This window comes from Barbatula barbatula (assembly GCF_947034865.1).
Source record: "Barbatula barbatula genome assembly, chromosome: 22".
Lineage (NCBI taxonomy): Eukaryota > Metazoa > Chordata > Actinopteri > Cypriniformes > Nemacheilidae > Barbatula > Barbatula barbatula.
In genome coordinates, this window is record NC_136785.1 from 20,008,969 (window position 1) to 20,035,617 (window position 26,649).

The 26,649-nt window shown below is 38.7% G+C and overlaps 1 protein-coding gene across 1 annotated transcript in view; it reads right to left on the reverse strand.

The window, feature by feature from the left end:
• Positions 1-450: 450 nt before the first annotated feature.
• The window catches only part of fstl4 (follistatin-like 4), a 115,397-nt gene continuing 89,198 nt past the window's right edge, over positions 451-26,649 (reverse strand). The window contains exons 7-16 of the mRNA XM_079487457.1: positions 21,316-21,482; positions 17,164-17,284; positions 16,070-16,231; positions 12,666-12,800; positions 8,984-9,010; positions 7,597-7,715; positions 7,137-7,286; positions 6,044-6,151; positions 4,180-4,289; positions 451-4,013 (exon numbers count right to left, since the gene is read on the reverse strand). Coding sequence (XP_079343583.1) covers positions 3,311-4,013; positions 4,180-4,289; positions 6,044-6,151; positions 7,137-7,286; positions 7,597-7,715; positions 8,984-9,010; positions 12,666-12,800; positions 16,070-16,231; positions 17,164-17,284; positions 21,316-21,482 — 1,802 coding nt within the window. The 3' untranslated portion in view covers positions 451-3,310. The remainder of the gene's footprint in view (positions 4,014-4,179; positions 4,290-6,043; positions 6,152-7,136; positions 7,287-7,596; positions 7,716-8,983; positions 9,011-12,665; positions 12,801-16,069; positions 16,232-17,163; positions 17,285-21,315; positions 21,483-26,649) is intronic.

A 26,649-nucleotide genomic window follows, 5' to 3' on the forward strand; every position in this document is an offset into this window, starting at 1 on the left:
TGTGTCTTGTTAGCCCTCTCCTTACCCTGTGTATTTAAGCCCTTGTGTTTCCTTTGTCTGGTGAATGTCGTTGTTTCCTGCCTGGTTTCTGCGTTACAGAATGTATTACCCCGGGAAGTTTTTAATTTAATTTGTTTAAATATAAATACGAACTTGCAAATTTTTCAGCTAGTTTAAAAACAATGTTTTCATTAGGGAATTTTGGAGAAATGTTGTCAGTACTCCACAGGATAAAACAAAAGCAAAATATTTTACCTGTAACATTAGATCATTTAAATTTAGAAAAAAAAGTTTTGGCCAGTATTTTAATTTATGGTTTAGCATTACATAAAACAAGTTCAATCTGTCAGATAAATCGAATTCAATGTTCTCATAATGTTGTTGTGTAAAATCAGAACAAGAAATAATTCTAATTAAATTGTTCAACAAACAAGCCACATACTCTGAACTCTGGACTCATATTTTATTGTAAAACTGGAAGAAATATATATATATATATACCAGGCAACACTATATTGCATTGTACAATAAAGAAATCTTTACAGTCACTGTGGCATGACCTGTTACATGATACAGATATGAAATCATGACATTTCACATCACATTAAGTTTTTTAATTAAGTCATTGTCTTTTCAAAAGTGCAAAATCTTTACATTTTTAATGTAATAAACCAAAACAAGTTAATAATACAGACACCAGAAAAAAATGACCGCAAAACAAGTTGAAAACTTGACAAGAACCGGCATGGTCAGTTACACTGTAATGACACTAAACCAAAAAAGTGATTACTGTCATTACAAGCAAAACATCAACATTTCAACAGTTATTGCCGAGACAATGAAAAATGTGTTGCATAGAGATAACCAGCACAAAGACATGTTTAAGGTTTATTGAAAATAAATCACTGTATAGAAGTCATTTGTCCTCAAGGTCCTTGGCATTTTGTCATTAATGAAAGGTTGAGAAAAATGTCGCTGTGAGTGTGGATTCATTTACAATATTTTTATAATTCACTATTTACTCTTTATGAATGATATAAACTCAAACACACATATCATTATGCATTAAAAGCCGACATACGTGTGAAAATGTCAGCCACGCATGTTTCGAGACATACTCTTTACATCTGTCCTGTTTTTTAAGATAAATTTGCAATGAATTTATTCTCCTACCCTGTAAATAAGTAAAAGTATTTTTTGTTCATTTGCCAGTTACTTGTATGCAGACAAACAAAATCTAATAAAGCCTTTGTGCAAAATTTCACACAAAATGTGCCTCAAAACATTTACGTTTTGTCATAGTTCTGAGTGAAAGTGATGTTGAGTGAGACACACAAACTGACATGTGTTTAAAGAGGTTTATAACAGCACCATGCACACATGAACATCCAAAGGTACATCAGGACAAGAAACGGTTGAAAGTGTGAGGACGTGAGAGAGCAATAAAGACTAATGGATGTTCACTCAATAATCGGTCACTTCAAACGTCAGGCTGGCATTTTAGTATTCAAAGAACCATTACAAAATACAACGAACGTGTTTATATAACATTTTCATATTTTAAAAGAATAAATGATGTTTTACATTAATAAAAGTCAGGAACTGGCTTTAGCTTGTGAGAGATCGGCATTGTTGAAAACAAGCAAAATATTGAATGCATTATGGTATGATTTCAAGAAAATCAAGTGAATCATTTCTAGTCTTCTCAGACCAGTTTCTTACAATACAGAGCACACAATATCCACATGGTTCTATATGTTCTTACAAGAATGATTGTAATATATACATCTCACTCATTTCAGGGACAACTGGTTCACAACTAAAAGTGAAATATATTTGAACGACGTTGATGATTGTTGCCTGACCAGATTAGGTGTATGTGAATGAAGTGTCCATATGTTTAAGGTCTGGCCATCAGAGGTGAGGATAATATACGCATGCATCCAACTGTCTTGGGGGGCTTAAGATGTGGGTGTGTAGGTGTGGTCAGACTTACACACATCGTGCTCTTCAGCAAAAAATAAGACAAAAACAAGCAACGTTCTATTTCCGTACGTTCTATTTCCATCTAATTCCATTCTAGGTTTTTTTGTTCTGTTGAAAAAATAAAAAGCTCTGTTTTAAAAAACTTTCTCAAGTACACCACGGAAATTCCGGAGTGTCATTAGAGGAAACTTATAAAATGAATGAAACATCTGAAAATAAAACAACATGGAAATAAAAAAGAGATATTGAGACTAGTTGTGATTAGGTGGTGTCAGCAGTGACGAATCCCTGAACAGCATGCCAGTGTTGTCATTTTGGGAGATTAAAATGCTTCAACGTTTTCTTATTGGTCAAATTTTATATTTGCACCACCATTACTTTTTAAATGTTGCCAAAAAGCAGATTTTTCACTTCAGCACAGCTCATCTAAATCTACTGTCATGGTTTCCTCCTGTTCTGATGTGACTAGAAGTGTAGAAATATTGTGACAAAAGCAAATGTTGCTCTGAAGACTTCTTAAGACTTATTGTCTACCCCTTATCCAACACACACACACACCTTTCTGTATTTCTATAATTTCTGTTTTCCCTACAAATGATTTAGTTGAAGTTGTTTTTCTCAGGGGGTTCATTGACTGTCTCTTGAATGCTAGTATTTTCAGGTTTTAAAACATTGCTGGAGACCTTTTCATAATAATATGAATGTCCGATTTGTAAAGCTATTTGATCCCAGACGCTGACACACAGACACAAGGAACACAATGCACTGCGTATGAAGAAACAAACACAAATGTTACCGTAATATTTTTATTACAACGTGTTGTAGGATTCCCTGTAAAATAGGCTTCTCTCAGAGGATTTGACAGATGTGTACAACCGTTGAAATGCGCGGTCAGAAAACACACGGATGTAGAGAAGAACACAATTATTTACAGAAAACATCGATCACGTGACATTTATGGACACATTTCTTGCAGCACAAAGTGATCACATTGATAAAAGAAGATTTTGAAAAAGCATTGTGCATAGTTCAGTCCTCACTTAGCCTTTCTGTTGCGTACTAAATCTATTTCTGCTACCAGGAAAGTGCAAAACAGCTACATCTGTCATTTGTGTATTAAGTTCACTGTCACACTGAAGCTTTCCTTGTTGTTATTGTTTTTGTATCGTTGCATGTATGTGCAATGTATGTGTGTATACTCATCTAGAAACCCGCATGTGTTTTAACTTTACTCAATACTAGTGTTGAGTCCATTCTCATCCCTTAAAGGTGCGGCTCAGTGGGCCGGCGCAATACCTCGCGGGACCGCCCAGCGCTGCCCGACTCATACCTCACCCACCCAAACCACTGTGTTTCCTGTCTTGATGTCTGACACCTCACAATGTGAACGACTTTGTTTGCCGTCCAGAACAAACAGTGAGTCGGCCGCCGAGGTGACCAAGTACCGTCCAAACACCCCGCTGGAGACCACAAGCCGATTGTTGTCTCCCCAAATCCAGCTAGGGGCTGGAATTGGCTCTTTAATGTTCTTGAGAACTTGACTTTTTCCTGTCGACAGGTCCGAGAAAACTACTTCTGAGCCCTTCGCCGAGGAGGTCACGACCACATACTGGTTGAATTCTGTGAAGGACGGTTGAAAATCCAAGTGTGAGATTGCAACGGAGATGTCCAGTTCGTGACTGAGTTGAAGTTCACCTTGGAAGGAGACAATCTGAACTTGAAGCTTCCCACGTCGCTTATCCGCGGAGACGACGAAGCGACCGTCTGGAGATACGAATGGTTGCCCAGTGATGGTGGGATTGGCTCCGATGACCGCATCAGTTACGCTGTCAATGAGAAGCTGCGTGTTCGGGACGGAACGGTTCTCCGCTTGGCACTCGATGAAATAGTAACCGCTCAGATGAGTGTAGGCCATGCTGGCCGGGACGCAGCTGTAGTTCTTAAGACTAATGGTCTTGACTAGATTGAAGGTCTCAAGGTCGATTTTATGCACCGCTGCCTCTGATTTCAAGTAGACAAAGCCAAACCTGAGATAACAATGGTCAAAGACAGGTTAATGTTCTGTCGGAGATTTATTAAAGTGCTTCACTTTTAATTATAATTGTAATTTCCTAAGTTCTCCTTTTCGGAAGAATTATGTCGAAAAGCTGACAAAGGTCATGTGCGCGGTGGATGGCGAGGATCTTTTCCTACCTCACGTGAGTGATTATGAGGTTGGTGGGTGGGATGTAGAAGTCTTCCACTCTTTCAAACGGAGTACGTGTGACTCGATGCTGATCTCCCGAGCTCGCAGAAGAGATCACCTCCAAACAGAATTCAAAATGAAAACAATATTACAATCTTATAGAGACATACAATTTTGTAAATGTAACCTGACTGCACAGGCGATAAGATTTGAACAGAAGTGCATTTGAGAGTCGTAAAGCAAGCATTTCAAAACCAACTTTTCCCAGCGACTTTCGAGCAACTGGTGATTTGAATGGGTGTAAATCACAGAAGTCAGTGGTGTAGGAGAGCAGTTTCCCGTGTCACTAATGCCTGCCAACCACAAATACCCAAATACTCTTCAGGGTGACTGTAAATAGAAACCCAGCACTGGTGTGATTTATCTCATCTCATTGCTTTGGGGATTAGAGTTTGTTTGCAGTCCCTGGTGTGACGCTGCCCCGTACCCCTCCTGACAAACACTTAATAACGTCTCTGATGTTTTACCTGCTGACTTTACTATTAATGTGCCGGACACATCACGTATATTGAGTTTTAAACGTAGCATAGATTTTCTGCTTGTGACTTGTGCTACATTATTATTTACCCCACGTGTCTTATCCGAGTATAATGAGTTCATAACGCTTGGATGATAGAATTCACTCAAATGATTCTTATTAAATACAGTTCAGAATTCATGTCTTTTCATTTTTTTATAAATATAATATAACACACAAATTTGAAAAGAAAATGATTGAAAGGGTAGACTTACACTGTAGTGATATAATAAACTTGACCTCAAATCTTTTTTGTTACTTGACGTTGACTTACATGTTACCACACAAAGATTGTTTTTTAGGACCTGCCATTTTTTATTTCAGGTACGACTTATTAAAAGTGAGCAGTGATTATGAATGCAAATGAAAAATGTGTGCTTTCCTCTGAGTAAAGACTACAGGAGCACAGCCAAGACAATGAGTTTCTCCGTTGGCCTCTCATTTGTTTAATCTAATGAAGTGACAGCTACGTTCAGATGTTTGAGGAAGAATATTGAGCCGTTTAAAAATGCCTTTGATATTCTGCCACTCGGCGGAGTACTGCCTCCGGTCCTGACAAATCGCTCAAGCCCGGGTCAATTACTTGCATTGGAACCGATTAGAATATTATCAAGCATTATTTGTGGTGCGAATCTATATGCCCTGCAACCTCCATCTTATGGCCATCTTTAACATTACTGAGTCATTCGTGGCGAAGCAGTCATTATTCTGTGCTGTTACGCTCCTGAGGACTTCCCCACCTTTTAATAAAACATGAATTCTACACACCAGCCGGAATTATCACTTGTTTGTCAAATAAAAAGCCTTTCCATGCTGCGCTTGAGGCTGTTTGTTTCTCAATGGGGAATTGCCACGAGGACCGATGAAAACGGTACAGAAAACAGATCTGGACGGTCAACTCTGACGGTGAAATGAAATGAATGAGTGCCGATCCAGTTAAACAAGCTGCGATCGGTGCAGAAATATATTTTTGTACAGCAAAGACCATCACGTTTACACCTCACGTTCAAAAATACGCAGCCTTCATGAACACTGCTGAAAAACAAAACAGGGCTGATAACATAATGAAAGCAGTGAAAGCAGATGAATGTGTGAGATTTCGAATTGTTTGAGAGCCTGCACATCTCACAAACACCTGAATGTGTCAAGAATAAAATAACGAACAATATTCTGCATAAGAAATGAATGCAAGCCTGTTCTATAGACCCTTTTCGTGCCCAACGTAGACTGATTTTGTAGCATTAACTTGAAACAGTTTTATGTGATGCGGCAGGAGATTTTGTGCTTGTACTCACCTGTAAAGTGGAAGCGGATTTCAGCAGATCTCCCCAGCTTAAGACCCACAGCTGATCATGAGATTTATCATAGAAGACTTTGACAGGCATTGGCTCTATTTCCACAGCCTGTCACCCAAACACAAAAGAGAACATGATCATTTCTGCTATTGCTGTTGCAAGTACAATTTCTAACATTTGTTTCAACAAAATTGAATATATGCTGTATATTAGATAGATAGAGTATGTGTGTGTGGTCCGTCATTGGTGAAATCTTTGATTCACTGAGCACCTGTGTTACACAGTATAAGCCATAATCCTGCTGTGACACACACAAAAACATATTCACTGCCCTCCGGCCTTATGTTCTCACTGTCTGCATTCATCTTCTCATCCTACGGTAAATATCGTCTGCCTTCCATATAACAACAAAAGAAGCTTAACATCAAAGCTCTGATGCAGAAGTGGGTGATTTACTATTGACTGTGATAGCGAGAACAAATGATAGAGAATACACAAACCCCACTCTAAAAATGAAGATACAATTGCTTTTTATAATCTGAAGGAAAAACTATATAATACAGTTGTCACTACAAAGAATCTCTTTTGAAACAGAAAGCTTGTTAAAGGTTCTTATAGAGCCTCATTTAGCACCTTCATTTGCTGAAGAATGGGAGTATTAACATTCTGCCTTTGCCATGTTGAGTACACGTGTTATTATCATCCTAGATCAACAGCACATACCAGAGCAATAGCAGGACTATTGACCCAAATCACTTATTTATTTATCTGACGATCTTTTAGCTTTTAATGTAAAATGGAAACAAGCACTTTATTGTGTTGTCCCTCAGGTCTTCTTGCCGTTGAACGTCTTTGGTACGATTGTTTCAACGATAATATTTCGGCTCATGATGCTTTTGAGAAATGTGTCCTGTACAGTTCTTGTGGGTCAGATGTGTGTCTATTTCACACACGGGGCATTTTGGAGAAACATGAAAACATCATTTGTTGTCTCGTCATCATCACTGGTTCGTGTTACACACAGAGCCAAGACTCTGGCCATGAAAAACTGTCATCAAACGAAAGTCATTTGAGGATTGACAAATGTGCCCACCTGTATGACTTTCTGTGTCTGTGTGTCAATGATCAGCAGTCTGTTGTGAAGCGGTTGGGACACATACACATATTTGTCTCTAACATTGACCGCTGATGCCCAAACACACTCCTGTTGAGAATCACCTGTGCTTGTGGGACACAGCTCCTCCTGAGGGGAAAACACAGCACATGTCGTCATAAAATAATCTCACAATAACTCATTGAACGTCATCTTCTTTATTTACTTGAAGTCGCAATAACAGTCTCCTACCTTACCTTGATTTACATGTATTAAGGGTTTATAAGCTGTCGGGTCTGATTTTGAAGGAAATGTCAGTTGTTTTTTAACACATGTAAACAGAAGCTGCATTTTTACGTTTCAAACAGAGATGGCGATAGAAAGGCAAACATTGGGGTTTGCAGCTTTACAAGATACATGGTAATTGACCTTATGTTGATAGAGTTTTGCTCTGACTTACATGACTACCCAGAATCCTCTCTGAGCGCTTGATGTGTCTGCGAATCTCACAGTTTCCAGGCTGCAGTATGGTGATGCCTTCATTGGAGAACACATAGAACATGTTCCCCACACTGAGCCCTATAGCACGACACACAAACATTCACATCGACGGCTTAATCACAGCTTCCATTACATGCATGCAAGGACACAACAGTCAAACGAGGCTCCGCAGGGTCTCAAATGATCAGACTGTAGACAGCAGAGACTCTTAAAATCCCGCTGGTGCTTTACAGTCTGAAATGACTCCAAAAAGTGTATTCGCATGTCTGTCGCCTGGCAGCAAACAACAGCTGCTCATTAGAGAGACGCCGCTCATGCTGGCAACACTGTTGTCATGTTGTCGGAGAGAGACGGGACGGGACGGGGCGTAAAAACACAAAGACGCAGGTATACTGCAGTGTGTGTGTACTGTAACTCAACACTCTCTTATGATGTGCATTAAATGAAAGTTGAGGACGATAACTGTGGTCCTAATAATGGTCACTAAGCAAAACCATGAGCACAAAATGCCTCTCATTGATTTCAGTTTGTGCTGAGGCATTACGGGGCTATAAAACTCTATGTACATGTCGATTTTAAAGGTTGCTAAAAAACGTTTCTACTCTTTCAGAAACTTGACCGAAAAAGCATTACCGTGTTAGATGACCAAAGATATTTTGTCCCAGGAGAATCCGATGAGAGGTTTTTAAGCATATTAGACAAAGGATTCAAAGTCTACATGTTCTCTTCTTTCAACAAGCGGACCAGCAGAAACAAAGATATCACATCTCATTGATTTTCGTCATATTGTGGGCCAGGGCGAGCAGTGTAAGTCAAATCCTATTGCTGGTAACAGCAATTTTAAAAGACACCAGTTTTAAATTCATAACTAATGATAAGTACACCGTCTATCAAAAGACATCTTCTTTTACATTTAAAAGGATCACTAGCACAGTGAAAAACTTGTTTTAAGTCTTACTGATGCAGTGTGCAGCCTCACATTTCTTTAACAATGGTGAAATACAATTTAGTAGTTGTGGAATACATGTTTTCCCTATATAATAACTATGCATATAAAATAAATCATTTAATATATATTTGAAAATATATAGAATTATATATTCTTACATCATCAAAATGAATTGAATAATGGATTGGCACTCTTCATAAAAAGAAAAACAAGCAATTGGTTGCAATATCTGGAAATGCGTTATTTAATGTATTGCATATTTTTTCCAACATATTCCTATATATTTTTTCGGCCACGTCCAGTGTTTGTTGTGCTTGAAAAATATCATCATTAGATAATCAGATAATAGCATCAATTCTCATAGATAACATAACATAACATAACATAACATCTTTACCTTCCTCTCGCCAGAGAATGTTGGCCACTGGACCGACAGCGTGAAATATGACAGGACACAGCATTAGTGAAGAGCACAGAACAACACTGAAACATCACAATTTCACATATGTTCAATATTATTACAATAAAAAGACCACATTTCCTTCCGATCACACTTGTTTTCTATTCATCTCGTTGTGTGTGTGCTTATTTAACACAGAAAATGCTACAAAAGGGCTGTCTGATAAAAACATTGAGTTTGATGAAGTCCCGACTAGTAAAGAGTTCAGACAGGACAGGAAAGGACAAGCTATTTTCATACCATCTAGTTTCAATATGCACATTTGATGAAATGATCCAAATATGTTTTCTAGATCTGATTTGAAACTATTCCTTTATACACTGTAAAACATTTCAGACCTCCCCAACTCATAATGTTCTAATGACGGGTGACAATGAAAGTTTTAAATTCTTCCAGTTGAATTTATGTGAATTAAATTTGATAAATTGTGTCAATATTCTGTTAACATCGGCTCAATGAGAAATAACATGTTGAGCCAATGGAAAAAACAAACCAAGTAATTGGCCCAATTGTGTATTTCAAAATGTAGTAGCACTTCCTGTTTTACCTAATCTAAAGATATACTGTATATTGTTAAAATAATTTGGTAAACATATTTCCGTTGTCCTAAAAGAAAAACATTTTAAATAAGTGCACTGAACACTATTATGTCTTATTTTATTAAAACACAATTTAGATATACAAAAATATTGTGCAAATACAAAACAAAAAAAAAGTTGTGAGACATCAAATACAGCATTACATACAAGCTAATATTCATTTTTAAACAACACAATACTGGGGTTTGTACATGTGTTTAAGGTAAAAAAAATCTGTTTTAAGGAATAACCTTAATTTTCAACCAGCATGTGCCTTGTCATGCTCTCAGTCTTTCACATTGCTGTACTACATGTTCAGTGTGTACGGCAAGCCAAAGTGGACAATAAATGCACTTATAAAGTCTTTCAGGTTTTCCAGCTACAGCAATGCCAGAAATCTCTCTTTCTTTGAACTTGTGTGATGCTCCAATGTATACGTACTCTGTTAAAAGTATAAAACAGCAGTATCAACACAAATGAATAAAACACAACATCTTCACTATTCTCACCAGTTAAGAATCGTTCCCACTTAACCTCAAAACCATGAAAGTAAAATAATGTTTCTCATGATGGTACACTGACACTGGCTATGTGAACAGGCACAGACCGCCACTGAAGATAACTTCGAAGAGAACTCGTGTTCTCAAGTCGTCGACGTATGTTTTATTAACAAAGTTCGGGAGGAGCACTTGCAGATAATCTACCCGGACTTCGGGGGAGTGCTCAGAGTTCAGGGGGAATGACCAAACGCAGAGGCCCAAGACCAATATTACCGTCCCACCATATTATCTGCGAGGCCACCTCCTGAGATTAAGGTTATATACCGTACATATTCAGATATTAACACCAATGGCCTGACACTACCTTCAGTAACTTACAGTATCAGCGTGCGTTTGAATACTCCTCAGTATCACACAAATATACAAGAAATACTCACTGTGAATGTCGTAGAGTTGCCTTTTTGATGCCTTGTGAGTTCAGAACTAAAAACGGAGCGTAACGTAACATGCAAACACGAATAACTCACAAGCTCAGATGTAAGCCATGTTTTTATATTAAAATCATTAAATCTACACCCGGTTTAACCGTTATAAACTGCAAAATGGGAAATGTTTTTCTCCAGCATTTGGCCAACATATATTTACCACTTCTGCTGAAAGATTTACCACTTCTCCGCTCTTCATCAGGTTACACTGGCTCCCTGTTGCCGCCCGCATAAAGCTCAAATCTATGCTCCTGGCCTACAAGACCACCACCGGGTCCGCACCATCGTATCTCCACTCGCTAATGCAGATCTATGTTCCTGCCAGATACCTGCGGTCTGCAAAGGAACAACGACTAGTGGTACCATCCCAAAAAGGAAAAAAGTCACTCTCCCGTACCTTCTCTGGATCTGTTCCACATTGGTGGAATGATCTACCTGCTGCTACAAGATCAGCAGACTCGGTTGCCATCTTTAAAAAACGCCTTAAAACGCATCTCTTCCGTCAAGACGTCGCTGATTGATTTTTCCTAATTCTCTTCCCTTTCCTTCTTTAAAAAAAAACTCACTATTCTTAGCTTTGTATACTGTGCTGGGCTTTAATGGACTAGTTTTGATGCACTTATGTATTTTGTTGCCTATGTTGTTATAATTGCTTCCAATGTTTCCTCATCTGTAAATCGCTTTGGATAAAAGCGTCTGCTAAATGACTAAATGTAAATGTCAGATTGGCTGAGCACAATTTATTATGTTTATATTTCTTTTGAAATTCAGACCTTAAGTTCTTATACCACAATGCATATTTTAGTTTTGAAATAATTATTTGGAAGCTGTTTGTTGAGTCAATATTGAATTGTCAGTTTCTACATTTTTTTAAATGATACATGTTTTACAGTGTGTCCAAATGTGTTGTAAACCTTAAGAATGACATTTTTGCTCTTGTTACAACATTGTTACTTTAAGCTTTATTTACTGTTATTCAGGTCTGTTGCCTAAAAAAAGACATTCACAGAAATAACTTGCTTTCAAACACAGGAACGACCTTACAGTGATTGGAAAAGCAACACCCCATATGTGGAGCTGGAATCTGAAATCACACATCAGCTTTTAATTGGCCAGAGCAGCCTATAAATAAACCAGCGGTGGTATATCACCTCTCTGAGATCTGCGTTATCAATATGATGAACCGTCTGGGCTGCAGAGAATTTTCCTTTAAAACCCTTGCCGAGATCTGTGGCGGATACACAGCCATGATATCAGCTGTGTCAGTAAACCCTCATCAATCATCAATGAAACTCAACTGCATTTATGCAATGACATCAGCATTAGAATTTTAACTTTTCGTATTTATTAACGTAACTTTAAAATGTTACATTCTGCTAAATGTATTTATTATTACACATATGAATATTTAGTCCGTGTGCACGTGTGCGTGTGCAAAAAAAACCCGTCTGTGGCCTAATGGTTAGAGTGTTGGTCTTGTGATCAGAAGGTTGCAGGTTCTAATCTCAGTGCCAGCAGGTCATGACTGAAGGGCCCTTGAGCAAGACCCCTTACCCCTGATTGCTCTGCAGTAATGTGACACTGTATAAAACTACCTGTAAGTCGCTTTGGATAAAAGCGTCTGCCAAATGAATTGATTCTGACACAGAGCAAAAAAAAAAAGATATAACAATAATAATACTAATAAGATACATCACTGCCATTGAAATGAATGGGGAGGAACGCAATGCTCAATATGGCCGCCCTAGCGAAGCTTTGTGCATCCGTAGTATCTAAAGCAAACATGATAAATTATGTTATTAAGTGCAATTTGATCATAGGAAACAAATGTTATTGTACGGTTTACATCATTTTGAAATGTTGCTTTTATATATGTCGTTTAATTGTAGCCGGCGATTGTAGAAATATCATTATCTTGTTTGAAGTACGTAATAACTCCGCGTTGCAAACATGGCCGCCGAGTGGCAGGACTTCCCTTGTCGGACTTTGGTAAAAAAGCAGCAGTTGATAAAATCATGGCAGTCTGTGCTGAAATAGTTTTGATTTAATATCTTACGTGTCTTGCGAGCCGAGTCTTCCACAAATAACGACGAGATGTCTTCATCTACGCCAACTTCATTTCTTGCGATGCAGGTATAAGCTCCGGTGTCTTCATACCGCACGCTAGCGATATGCATCTCACTGCCATTCGCTGGAAAACACAAACACAACACGTCCACAAACAGCTCTAAAATATTTCATTCCTTTTCTCCAGTAATTATGAATACACTGATAACCTTCCAGTGAACACACACGCCTTTTTTATTACTGTTTTTATTGAACTAATAAGTATTAGCCTATTATAAATTGTACTTATTATATCATTTAATATTAATATAATTTAACTATATCCCCTATTACTACACATTTAAAATCAAAGTTAAAAGTATCCGAAGACGTTTATATCATATATAAATTATATCTATACATATACATTATATATATATATATATATATATATATATATATATTTATTTATATGTATCTATAATGCATCACTGAAGTCTCTGGTCATTATCTGAATCATCGTGTGGTGCATCATGGGATGTTTATTAACCCTGCACATGATACATTGAAAGAGTTTTCTACGTTTTCTGTCACGGCTGCTCAAATTAACCACTAAAGACAAGGTCCAGCTGACAGTATACATGGAGGAAAAAGTGAAGTAATTCAAGCACAGACACACGGTTTATTTTTGTCAACAAAACTAATTTGAAACACTGAAGCAAAGGCGTCTAGATGGTCTCTACGATTACAAGAAACATTCAGTCATGTGTGTGTGTCTAACCTTCCAACACACAAACACAGAGAAAACACACAAGACCTCCAGCAAAACCAACAGCCAACTGCAGCACAATAACATAAATCCTCCAAAATAAGCAGACACTGACATCAACTTTAAGGTGTTTCTTCCCACATGAACAAAATGACACCCAACCAATAACATTTTTCATTGACAGAGCTTTGGGTGGAAATCCTAAACCTATAAAAGGTTTCCCTGTGGTTTTGATAATACTGGACCAGGTTATAAAGTCCAATACTTGGATTTATGGAGTGTCTAGTTTTCAGAAATAGTTTCTTGTGGAAATGGCCAAAGAATGAGAAGGTACAAGATAAACAGACCTATTGTGTGCTGGAATTTCAAAGGCAATTACTTTTGTTTAAGAACTGGATAAAAGTGGATAAGAGCATTTTCCCCATGCACAATGTCATCCATTAATGTCAAATGCCTGTTTCTATTGTACATTTTCAGTAGCACACATTTAGAACAGAAGTTACTTTAAATATCATTATAATCTGTGATGTTCTATATTTATATTCCATATTTATTTCGTTTTTCATAATATATTTATATATATGACTTTCCCTTATGACACCACACAGACCCATCATTAAAGTTAAAGGAATTAAAAGAAAATAATGCTATTTTCGTGAAAATAAAACATATAGCTAATACTTAGCCTGACTTTCTGAGGTGAACAATAATAGTTTAGCTGTAAAAGCAGAAATACTATAATAACAATGTAAAAACATCACTGGATTTAACAGGGATGTTCTTGAGAATGATTCACTGTGTGATTCTTCAGCAGCGTCACAGACAGCAGACGGGCGAGAGGACGACATCCAGCTGCACTCACTCGCAGCACGCTGGACAAGTTTAGTGATTCTATGTCCTTTTCCAGGACCGCCTGGGTTATCCCATATAAACACTCTTTCAATAATTCAACACTCCTGTGACAGTTTCATTGCGTTTACGATTTACATACTGTACTGTACCTAATAATGGTCTTGAGTTCAAATCCGGCGTTAAGAAAATATTACATAATATATCATTTATTGGCCAACGAATACATTTGATTTGTTGCAGCAGGATGACACGCGACGGATGCAGTGATTGTGAAGTGAGCGGTTAAGCCGATATTGTTGTTTCGGGAGGAGTTGTGTTGTGTGATTTGTCAGCACATCTGCTCAGTGTGTCAGTGAGCTTTATGAAGTTGTCAGATGTAGCGCTCACCTCTGATGCTGTCTTCCTTCATCACAACACAACACAACACCCTGACTGAACACTGTCTGTGTCACATACACCTTTCATGTGCCGTGTCAAAGATCACACGCACACACATGCAGCCCTTTTACTTCCCTTTATCTTCTCGTCTCTGGCTTTCTGCTTTCCTGTCTGTTTTTGATGTCATTCTGTCTATCCCTTACAGACTTGATTCAAATGAGAACTTCCGATCTTGAAAGCTGATGGCTTTATAGTAAAAATGAAGCTTGGCATCTTTATCATGCTTCACTGAATGTTTGCAAATCATTTATTCACTTATTATTTGTGCATATTACACTAAATCGGTGACTGGCAAGGGCTTCACTTACTTCAACAAAACTTCACTTGGTTTTAATGCTTAGAAAATATTCTTTGATTGGTGGTTGATATAAATAAAACACATCATTGCAGATAATGTTGTTTTAAAGCCGTCGTTGGGTCAAATATAAACATTTTCTGGGTTAATCTAACCCCGAGGCTGGGTTTGTCTCTTTTTGACCCCACGCGGATTGAAAATAACCCGTGTAAAGCACGCACCTCAGTTTGCTTACAGATCCATCCATCTCTACCTACATCACTGTACACATTGTGTGTCCGCCATCGGTGAGCCTATTATTTTTCATCCACTGTTTTGTGATAAATCCATGTTTTGTCTTTTTGCTTGAAATATATCTGTATACACAAGCAGTGTCATGAGCTCTTCAAAGGAGTTGAATGCTGAAAAATGAGCCGGAGGAACACAAATGTTCCTTTTGAAGCATCAACATCTGGACGTCTCTGAAATAATAAGTCTTTACAATTGAACATTTTGTGTCACATTAAAGTTTGCTTTGACAAATAAAAAATAACATCACAGAATTGTGATGCTGGAAACTAAATGAATTAGCGAGGAATGAGATCCGAGTCTGGTCTTTTCATAAGGAACCAGTACAAACATCTGATCTGAATAACAGTCTATTACAGCGAGTAATGGCCTGCACCCAACCAATAAAGTGCTTTCTAATAAGCGGCTACTCTGTAAACAACACTGCGCCCCTGCTGAAAATGAAACGCTCTTTAAATCAAGCCCATTTGGTCGGGTGGTATCATCATTTCATTGACTGCTTTTCTATTACCATGATCTTTGCAGTGAGACTCACATTCTCCCCCACAGCACTAAACGCCTGCCATTGAAGCGCTTCAATGATGATGCCCATCTAATCCGATCTAAAGCAGCTTCACAGACGGATGGGAACGATATTTTCATAGTAGTTTGTTGGTTTATTAAATGATCGTCACATTATAGTCATGAATGTACTGTAAAAACAGTCTACAAGTCCATTTATTCAACGGATACCTCTGACTCCCGAGATGAATGGACATGGATCTAATCTTACCGAGCAGAGATAGCTGTTTCGATCCATGTGGCTGGAGGTCCAGGCCGTTCTTCAGCCAGGTGAGTTTAGGGTTTGGAATACCTTCAGCATGGCAGTGCAGGCTGGCAGCCACGCCAGGTTCCTGGGCCTGAGTCTCTGGATAGACTAGGATAACCGGAGGAACTGAGAGACATATGGAAAGAACAAATAGACACAAATAAAGAGGGCAACGTGTGGAGGGAAAGTAGTTAAGAAGGAATTACTTTCCAGAATAAATCATTTTCTTTTGGACTTTCCCCTTTGTGTTAGCTGGTAACCGCAAATAAATCATTAAATGAAAGCCATGAAATAAATGAGAGATGGGTTGGGGGGGTGGTGGGGTGGTAGGGTGGTGTTTAAAGAACAAAAACATATCCTTCTCAATGTTCCTCATGCAGCTGTATCATTCTTCAATGAGAGTGATTCTACTGACAAAACAAGCTCTTGAACAATCACGGTTATTGTCCTTCTTAATTGAAAATCCTCCCAGGCATTTTCTCCTCTCGCATTCATAACACAGCAAATGAAGGTGGATTGTTATCTTGTTTTTTATATTCCTTTGATGAAGAAAGATGATTTATAATTAAACAGTTCAATCAAAAGGCAAAATGTATCGCGTATATCTACACAATTTCATAGGCACTGAAGGAAAATAAATGACTAGTTGTTCTCTGAGTATATAATATTTGTACTCATAAACCGCCTTCAGAACTGTGCACTTCTGATCCAGCTGAAGCTGTATATTTCTGATTTACATTCCACATATATAACAAGCTCTCAGCCTCCACCTTGTTGTCTCACCACTGGAGTCCTGCAGAGCTTAGTCCTGAGACCTTTTTCGTTTACCTATCTGCACCAGATCTCTGCATTCATCACAGACATACTTGAACCAGTTTTGTTATTCCACAACTATGTAATTTAGCTTCTCAACTACTGTCTAGCGCTTCTGCTTGTTCTCAGGTCACATTGATTATAATGTGAATTACACAAAGTTTCACACTTTTCCACAAATATAGTCAGAATTTTCAAACAATTTACAGAAACAAGTGTGAGATATGAAAGGTTCTATTACTAACCATTCACCTGGAGCACGTGGGTTTGGAACAGCTCCTCGTAACCATATGCATGACAGCTGTAGTTGCCCATGTGAATTGTAGTCACCTTTGTAATGTAGAGGGAGCCATCGTCACCAAAGTCCTAAGGGAACAAACGTGAAAGATGGAGAATGAAACGGCGTTGAATGAATAGACTGTGCATCAGCGGGCGTCCCGTTGCACAGGGGTTTGTTCCTCACCGCCACAATGTCTCAGGCTGATAAATGGCAAGGGTTAAAAATATAGCCTACATTAGCGTGATTAATGAAGCCAGTTGTGCTTTTGTGAGAATGCGTCTCCTCATCTGGGGTTTTGGGGGACTCTAGGGGGATTAAAACATTAAACTGTTTTGTAGTTATATGAGCTTGCCGAGGGTAAATGATTTAAGGACATGAAAGCTCACTATTAAACCCTAACACACCTGCAGCTTTATAGGGCAAGCTCTTAAAAAGGAAGCAAAACTGCTATTTGTTTGTTTAGCAGGGTTGTCACTAATCCAGCTAGATAAATGATCAGAGTCTGTAAAAACAATACTTTGCTAGCGAATACTGAAGAAGTTTTGGTACGAAAAGGACATCCCGACTCTCTTTCAAGGGGACAGATGATGCTGAAACCCAATGAGAAAAACGAATTGCGTTTTATATTAAATAAAGATTGTGAGACTGATAATACTTCACCCATGCAATGAGGTCAATATTATGCGGCATTGTTAATGTTTTTAGATGTATTGGCAGTAATTTTGCATTGACACTGTAATTAGGAAATTGTCAATAACATTTTCGAATCAATTTTAATTTCTTGGCAGGTGTTGAATTATTCAATTAACATTAACATTTAGACGGCACCAATAGTTGAAAAAGGAAAAGTGTGCTTTTGTAAGACCTTGGAGTGGTAGTAATGTAAAAAATAAATGCATATGGTCAAAACAAGAGGAAAAAAAGCCTCTTCTGAATCTTTTAAGTAAACTGCTTTTTGCCTGCTTGACTAGAATGTCACCAGATCTTCCTCTCAGGTCATGAGGAATAAAAGATATTTGAAACAGCACACACACACACACACACTACACTGCTCTGATGCGCTGCTTTAACCAAACTGTTTCCATTCTACACAGCATCTTTCCAGCTGGATTGAGGTCAAGACTCTGAACTGTCCTTCCTGAAATGTAGTGCGTCTTCCCTTTGAAACCTTCAGCTGTTCATTTATTTCCTCCAGTGTTTGGTACTCGCTTATTGTGTTTTGCTGGACTCATCTTGTGTTGAGTTTCAGCTCACACATTCTGCTTTTACCATCTTAAAGAAGCCCACACAGCAGTGCCAACTCACTGCATAACAAATTCTCCAAACATATACGGTGCAAAAAAAATTTCAACTGTTTGTTAAAGCAACACTTTGTAGTTTTTTGACCTTAAAATAATGTCTCTAAAATGATTTCATTGGTAGAACAGCTCTTCACTGGACGCTAATAATAAAATAGCCATACTAACACATCCATCAATCAAACATCAACAAAATGCTTCTTTATTGCCTGTGTTATGTGTCATTATATATTGCTCGAAATAAATTCATTAATTCATTCATTCATTTTATCCTACTTGTATACTCTTTTACACGCTGGGTTGTTTTGACCCGTGCACTGCACAGAAGGCCTATATCATGTTTCCGAAGCATATAATATTATAAGGGCTGTGCATTTAATGTGGTAATTATAATTAACACTTAATGGAATATTAACGCGATTACAATTTTCAACACATTTAATGCACCCGCACCGCCCCAGACATAAGTAGGCCATCTTACATTTCATACTGTTGACTGGTGATGCTGGCAAATTTACTGTGTGATATAACATACAAAATACTGTCAGAAAGAACTTACAATTAAAGAAGTCTGTGCTAAAATGACTGAATGAGCTCGTATTTATTTAGCGTGATATCACACCAGTGCTATTTTTGTCAAGAAAGCTTCAAGCGCATGTCATGTTGATTTTATACTTTTATATTTTAACAGTTATTTAAAAAAGAAATTAGTTAATGAGAAACTAATTAATATTTCTTGAGGAATATTCGTAACCAAACAGTTTTGGTCTTTAATTACAACAATTGAGCTTCTGAAAAAAGGAAATTATAGCTCATTTAGCTTCTGAGCATCTGAAGCTTCTGTCTGTATTGGCTTAAAATGGCTTTAAATGATATTTTGGCCCCAAATGTGATGTGTGATTAAGTTGCGATAAATCAGATTAAACATTTTCATCACTTCACAGCCCTAAATATTACAGAAATGTAAACAGCAGCTAATTTGATATTTTAAAGACAGTATAGTTCCCACAGTACGATAAACAATCGGTGGCGATGGTAAAAGCTTCTTTTCCCTGTATTACACGCAACATCAGAATGTGTTTTTTAAAATGTTGGTTTTCTTGTAGGATGATGGTCATTCAATGATCTCATCTTTCCAATGGGGACGGTACAAATGATGTGTGCGGCAGTGAGCTACATCAGTGTCAACCCTGATCAATCCTGAAATCAAAACACAATTACATAAAACTACTCAATATGTAAACTGCCATACCTCCAGATGCAGTCATGTGCTGCTGCTGCTGCTGCTTGGAAGACATGACTCTCAGTTTTTTTGCATGGACAGGGTTTCTCGGTGCAGGTCACATTATTAGAAATCATCAATTTATTTTTTACAAAATATGCATTCATCTTAATCTCTTAACAGCTTTCTGTTTAAGATGTTTATGTTACCAGATGCACAACTAAATATCGCTTTCTAGCTTCATGATGTATTGGAATCTTAAAATGTAAGTACAAAGACATCATAAATATAACAATGATATCATCTTGGTCATTTTCATCTGTAACATAAAGTCCCTGGTCATGCTCGATTCTACTGGAGCAGTGGCACAGACTAAAACCCAAATCTTTAAACCCGTATGACACAAGCGATTATCACAGCTGCTCATTGAGAGCCATTTGACCGTCTTTACCGCTGCACAGGTCTTGTTGACCTGAGTGTTGTTGTTGACTGGGCAACAGTAAACAAACACTTCATTAACATGCAATTAGAGTATTGTAATGAGCGAGTGGATAAACACAAGCCAGGACACACTTCATTAAACACCAACAGCACGTCTGCATTTTAAAACCAAACACACGTGATTGGCTGCTGAGACTAAAAGCATTACATGATTTTCAATAACAACATGTTATGAAGTGCAGAGAAAACAAACATGTTTAGTCATTGAAAATGGAAAGCGTGTCTCAGAAAACAGCGAAACATAAACATTCATCATGTTTTGGAGTTTTTTGTTCCTACCATACTGTTGAGTTGTTGGAAAATCAATGCAATGCAGTCTTGTGTGTCATAATTATCAAATATTTATCGGCAGTCTTATTAAATACAAATAACATTTTACAAAACAAACAACAACAAAAAATAATTACTTCTTTCCTAATTGTCATTTTGCTAAAGAAAGTTTTTTTGCGTGACAGGCTAAGAGTACTGAATTGTCGTAACCAACATACTGTATGAAAGACTCCGTTCAACCTTGAATGTTGTCAATTTTATAATCACTGTATAGTTGAATATACAACAAACTAAAAAATAAAGGAAAATTGTTTATGTTTTACCACAGCTGCTCATTGAGAGCCATTTAACTGGTCTTGTTGTCCTGTGTGTTGTTGGGCAACATCAAATAAAACTTGTTCAAGATATCAGACACGCACACATTTTGAATGGACCTGTTTCAGGCTTTACTATTGTGTCTGTGCAGACGTCTACAGACTCTATTCTAAACACACAATATTCTCTGTGGACATCTACTGTAAAGCATTTTGCATGTTGTTTAGAATATTAGAACATGGAAATGGGTCAATGACAAAGAGGAATGTCCGAGAAACGAAGAATCTTTTACAGATCTAGTTCTAACAACGGTGCTGACATTTGGTTTTCTTGGCATTCAGGTTAAATTTATGTATACAAACATTGAGGCGTTTTAACAAAAAAATGATGCAGTGACACAACGTATATCACGTTTCTCTGCAGATGTTTAGCAACACGTTCTTCTGCAATACACTCCGATGTTAAAATGTGAACTTTCTGATATCAAGTAGGTTGTTTGAAGAGGACTCACATTTATATCCTCCAGGTCGAGGAAGTTGAGTATGATGCCATTTCTCCTCCAGATGATGGGGGGTCTCAGTGTACCCTGAATGGCACAGGACAGCACTGCGCTCAGACCAACAGTCATGGTGGTGACGCTCACACGCTTGTCTTCTGCTAGACTGAGCTGGATAACCTCTGCAAGACAAACATTATAAAGCGGAAAGTGTTGTAAAGCTACAGTTGTACATTCAGTAGCTTTCAACTTTATGTTTTGAAGTTCTTGAACGTTAAAGTGATTGACTCCCATAGTACCAAAAATGGTGACACTTCAGTATAATTCTCACGATTAACTGGTTGTTATTAGCGTGTCTATTATTGGCATATTGGCTGTATATTAGTACTCATAAAGCACTTATTCTGCATGAGCATATCCCTAATCCTACCCAATACCTAAACAACTATCATACTAACTATTAATAAGCAACAAATAAAGAGTTTATTGGGGGAAATGTTGTAGTGAATGGTTTGTTAATAGGGAGAATTGCCCCATACACTGAAGTGTGACCGGAAACATTACTTAATCATTACTTAGTGCACGTCTGTCCATGGCTGTATGGCTCTCAAAGACTTGACATGTAGTGCACAAACGGCCTGTTTTCATAGAACAGAAAACCGCAGCGTGAACATTTATCTGTTTGATTTCTGTGAAATACGTCAGGATGAAAAATGAGGACAGAATGTTAATTTCTGGCTGGACTATTTTTCTAAATATCATATATTGTTGAATTGTAATTATAAATAATCATACATATGTTGAAAAATTTAATTTATATCTGTCCAACATGTAATGATTCAAAGTTATGCTTTGTACCAAAACAAACGAGACAGAGAGAGAGAGAGAGAGAGAGAGAGAGAGAGAGAGAGAGAGAGTTTTCTTGGTTGTTGATGATGGTTTTTCAATGTGAGTGCCAAAAATACTTTCACTAGCAATCTGTCTGAGGCCAGCAAGTGTGTGTGTGTGTGTGCGTGTGGATAAACAGAAATGTCCAGACATCACATGTGTCATTGAGTGACCTCAGGTCAATAAGAGTCTGGATTTCAGATGTGACGTATCAGAGCCAGTTTGAAAATAATGATTTCAAGTGCTGACAGTTCAATAGGCCAAGCTGATGCTCGGTTGCTGATACTTGAGCGAATGCCTCACATTCATGTGTCAATTTCAGTTCCAGGGCAGCAGTGGACACTATCTGACCCATAACATGTTGTTTGTGTGATTTTCTGACAGCTCCAGGTGGCTTTAATTCTTTGAAATGGAAAGGGGTAATTTAGGTGACGGTGAGAAGAGCTGAACACATTGATTTGCTGTGGTTGGAGGAGAAATGGGTTCCTGCATCCGATCCGCCTGTCAAACAGCAGTCATCATAACAGAAGATACAGCAGGTGCCGGACTCTAACATCTCTCCCGAGTGCTTAAGCCTCTTCTATACACACCAGCGGACATTTATCGAGAATACACAACACTGAATGCACACATTGTGTAACGGCGCGACAGGCCAAAAAGTAGTGATGATTCACACGGTACAAATGCTGACTTCACTAATGTAAGTACACAATTCACACTAGCGTGAGTACCAAACTCTTTTAACCCAACAAAAGTGCACTTGACTATACTGCATGGCTGGATTGATCTGCTCTGCTCACGTGATATTCCATAAAGGCACATTGGAAAATTGCCATACATTAATTATGTATCTTCTATCGAAAATAGGCAAGGCAAGTTTGTTTTCATAGACAAATTGAAATGACAATTGACAATTAATTTAAAATATATATAAAAAGAATAAAACTGAAAGAAAAAGAAAGTAGAAATAAAAGTGCAGTTGGTATAAACTAGCACAGTGCTCCGGTTGTAAATGCACGGCTGTTTTAAATTTGGACTAAAAGTGCTGTACAAAAATATAGTCATTCACTTCAGTGTTACATAGTTTAGAGTAACAAAATTCAGCAGGAGAGCATCGATGGGTAAACTGAATTTGGTGACACTACAGTGTGTAACATAGAAGGTAATGACCATCTATGTAGTAACGATTTTCAGGTGGGCCATGACTTTGCAGATGGTCCCTTAGACCTGTCAATGTCGCCTCTTCATGTAGAGATCGATTTGAGGAAGATTAGGTTGTGCATCGTTGTCTAAAGCCGAACTGACACTACGGGACTGTGATACTATTTGAATTGCTATGGCGCTTACGCTACAAAACACAACGCAGACAACAAGTCAAGGACCAACCGTGAAAACACCTCCCACATCGTAAACACTTTTAGTGATATTTTTGTAGTAAATAAGTTTAGAGATTGGATATACTGCATTTATATCTGCTTGTCGCCCGCAGTGTGTTTGTGGCTTTAGAATGCATGGCTGAGGAAGTTTAACAAAATTGAAGACAACGATGGAAGAGTTCATCTCACATGAAAGAGACGCTCAAACCCTAAAAACAACTTCACATTTTCAACCTGAATATGAAAGCTTAACTTTCATGTTTCTGCAGATGCCTCCACGTTTTACTTTTCATTTCTTCCCTCTAGCAATAAAACTACTTTGTTTCCCGACAACACGTCGTCTTTTCCCCAGTAGAAGGAGCTCTATTTAAGATTGTTTACCGCGCCGTCTCTGTGGTAAAGATGCCAGACGAATCACATATCCGTTGCCCATGCCGCCACATTCCCCGCTGGATAAAGTTGCCATTACATTATCTCTATAATGACTTTGTGTTCAAAAATTGTCCCTTGTCCAAAAATAGCCTCTCCATGTAAGTAATTGACTTTCCTGGGATTTGCAAACTATTGATGTATTGAAGCGAGGTGTTACATCTGGCACCAGCCAATGGGGAGAACACTCATTTCCCACCTAAATAAAACCTTCCCCTAAGGGGGATTTTCAGACAAATGCTAAATAAATGCAGAGCGCCTCCTGAATCAGAGAGGAACGGCACATCAACCATCAGAGTGTCTTTATACAGAGATAACTACAGAAGCTGTAGAGAGAAACTAGAAATAGTGCTTGTTTGACTAGTGGCTCTCATTCCCAGATTCTTCAAACAAACAAAACACGTACAGTGTTTAGCACAGCAGTCTAAATCGAGTATAATGAAAGTGACATTCATATTTTATCATTCTCCTGCAATGAATTCACCAGTTGAAAACTGAGCCCCGTGAGCCGGTTCTTTATAAAGTCACACAGGTTTGTCCCAGCTGTAATGTGACGCAAAATACCTGTTAGATCTTTCATACTCAGCATGTCAGATTATTAAAAGTGCACTATTACTCAAAATAAGAACATAAAATATAACACCCAAAAAGCACAACACCTGCTGACCGCAAACGCTCTACAAAATGTGTGAAAAGAGAGCAAAACAGGACTGCTAGTGTGATACACACAAAGTATGTACACAATTGTGTAAGGTTGTGCTTTATTTTAATGTTTCTTATTTTGTATTGTTTTAAGTTTATTCACCATATAATTTATCTATGCAGCGTTTATGTTCAACAGCTATTGTTAATTGAGAGATATGGAAGGGGAAAAAAAGGGACTCTTATTTTGATAGTCTGATCGGAGAGTTGCGAGAAGAACAACAAACTGCGCATGCGTCCTCAGATCAACTGAGGAGCTGTGAAAGAGCAGATGCAACTCTCCTGTCTTCTTTTGACTTTATTCCTGTTTTACAGGTTACAGTAATCTGGCTGCTGGGTCTCTGAAATCGGGACCTGCAACAGATTCTTGGGGGCTCGTCCGGGATCAGCTTCACGTGACAGAGGGAGCTGATCCAATCATCTCAGAACCGTCGGGACCAGGCGACATTGCGCTCGAGGGCGGCAGCTGCTACATCCACGGGCGACGAGACACGAGGCTTGTGCCAGGTGATCTGTAGACGGTTATCTCCATCCTGAGGTTGAGGCTGCAACGGAGGAGACAACGTAGAACGAGATCATGGTGGATCGTACGAGGAAATGCTTGGTGTGGGACATCCGGAAAGATCTGACCACACTAAAGGCTGACGATTTGTTTCACATTGCCAAGGCCATTGGGCCTGTACAAGGTCAAGAGTCATCTGAACTGGACCTGGAGGACTGTGACGGTTGTTTCAAGTACATCGATGCCTTCATGTCGAGTAAATCCTTGCTTGAGACTGAGGATCAAGGTATGAGTGGACTGTTGTCATTACAAGAGATTGTAAAATCAGCAAAACAGATTTGCACTGCCATATGTCCATCTGACATTAACACAAACACTCATAACACACATACTTCACGCACATCACCTACTGATGACACTTATCCACACCAGCATCTCACAAACTCAGGGGGTGATGGAGGGGTTGGTTCTGAAACTAATCTGGATATGCAAAAAATGCTTGCAGAGTACGAAGAACTTGGCAAGAGGATCCATTCACATATGTCACCTACCAGACACACCAACCTGACCCAAGGTGCAGAGCAGGGAAGCACCTTTCCACCACCGCCCCTGTATCAGACTGAACGACCTCAGCGGGTTACTCAGAGCAGTACATTCCCCACGCTGGGACTCCCATGTATCCAGCCCCGCGAGTTCAAGATACACGGAGGCCAGATTGGCGACCACTCGTCAGACATCACATATAACAATGTATGCAGACAGATGGACGCTGGCCTCAGAGAGAACTTCAGCGATACCGACATTGTCAGAGGTGTGTTAAGAATCATCAAACCCGGCATCTTTAAAGACATGCTGATCAATAAAGATGACATGACGGTAACCGAGTTAAAAGGGTTCCTCCAGTCACATCTGGGAGATCGGAGCAGCACAGAACTATTTCAAGAACTGATGTGCACCAAGCAAAGCGACCACGAGACCCCCCAGCAGTTTTTATATCGTGTAATGGGGTTGAAACAAAAGATACTTTTCGCAGCGAGGCAAACTGATTCAGACCGCAAGTATAGTGTAGCCACCGTGCAGGATGTGTTTTTACACACAGTCTACCAGGGCCTGAGTCATCGATGCAAGGATATTCGCAGCGAATTGAAGCCACTGCTTGCTGACAGTAGTGTGACCGATGATGCCATCCTCAGACACGTAATGAAAGTTACAAGCGACGAAAATGAGCGACTGCGACGGCTGGGCCCCCCGACCAGAACAAAGCAGTCCACAGCAAGTAGTGCCCAAGTCCACAGTGAACCTTGCAGTGAAGAGGGGGCGAAAATAGAGGCTACTGTGAAAAAGAACCAAAATGACCCGATCAAACAACTGACTTCAAGACTCGACGCTTTAACCAACATGGTGGATGCACTACAACGCTCCATGGCAGCACAGGTGGACAGAGGGTGCCAA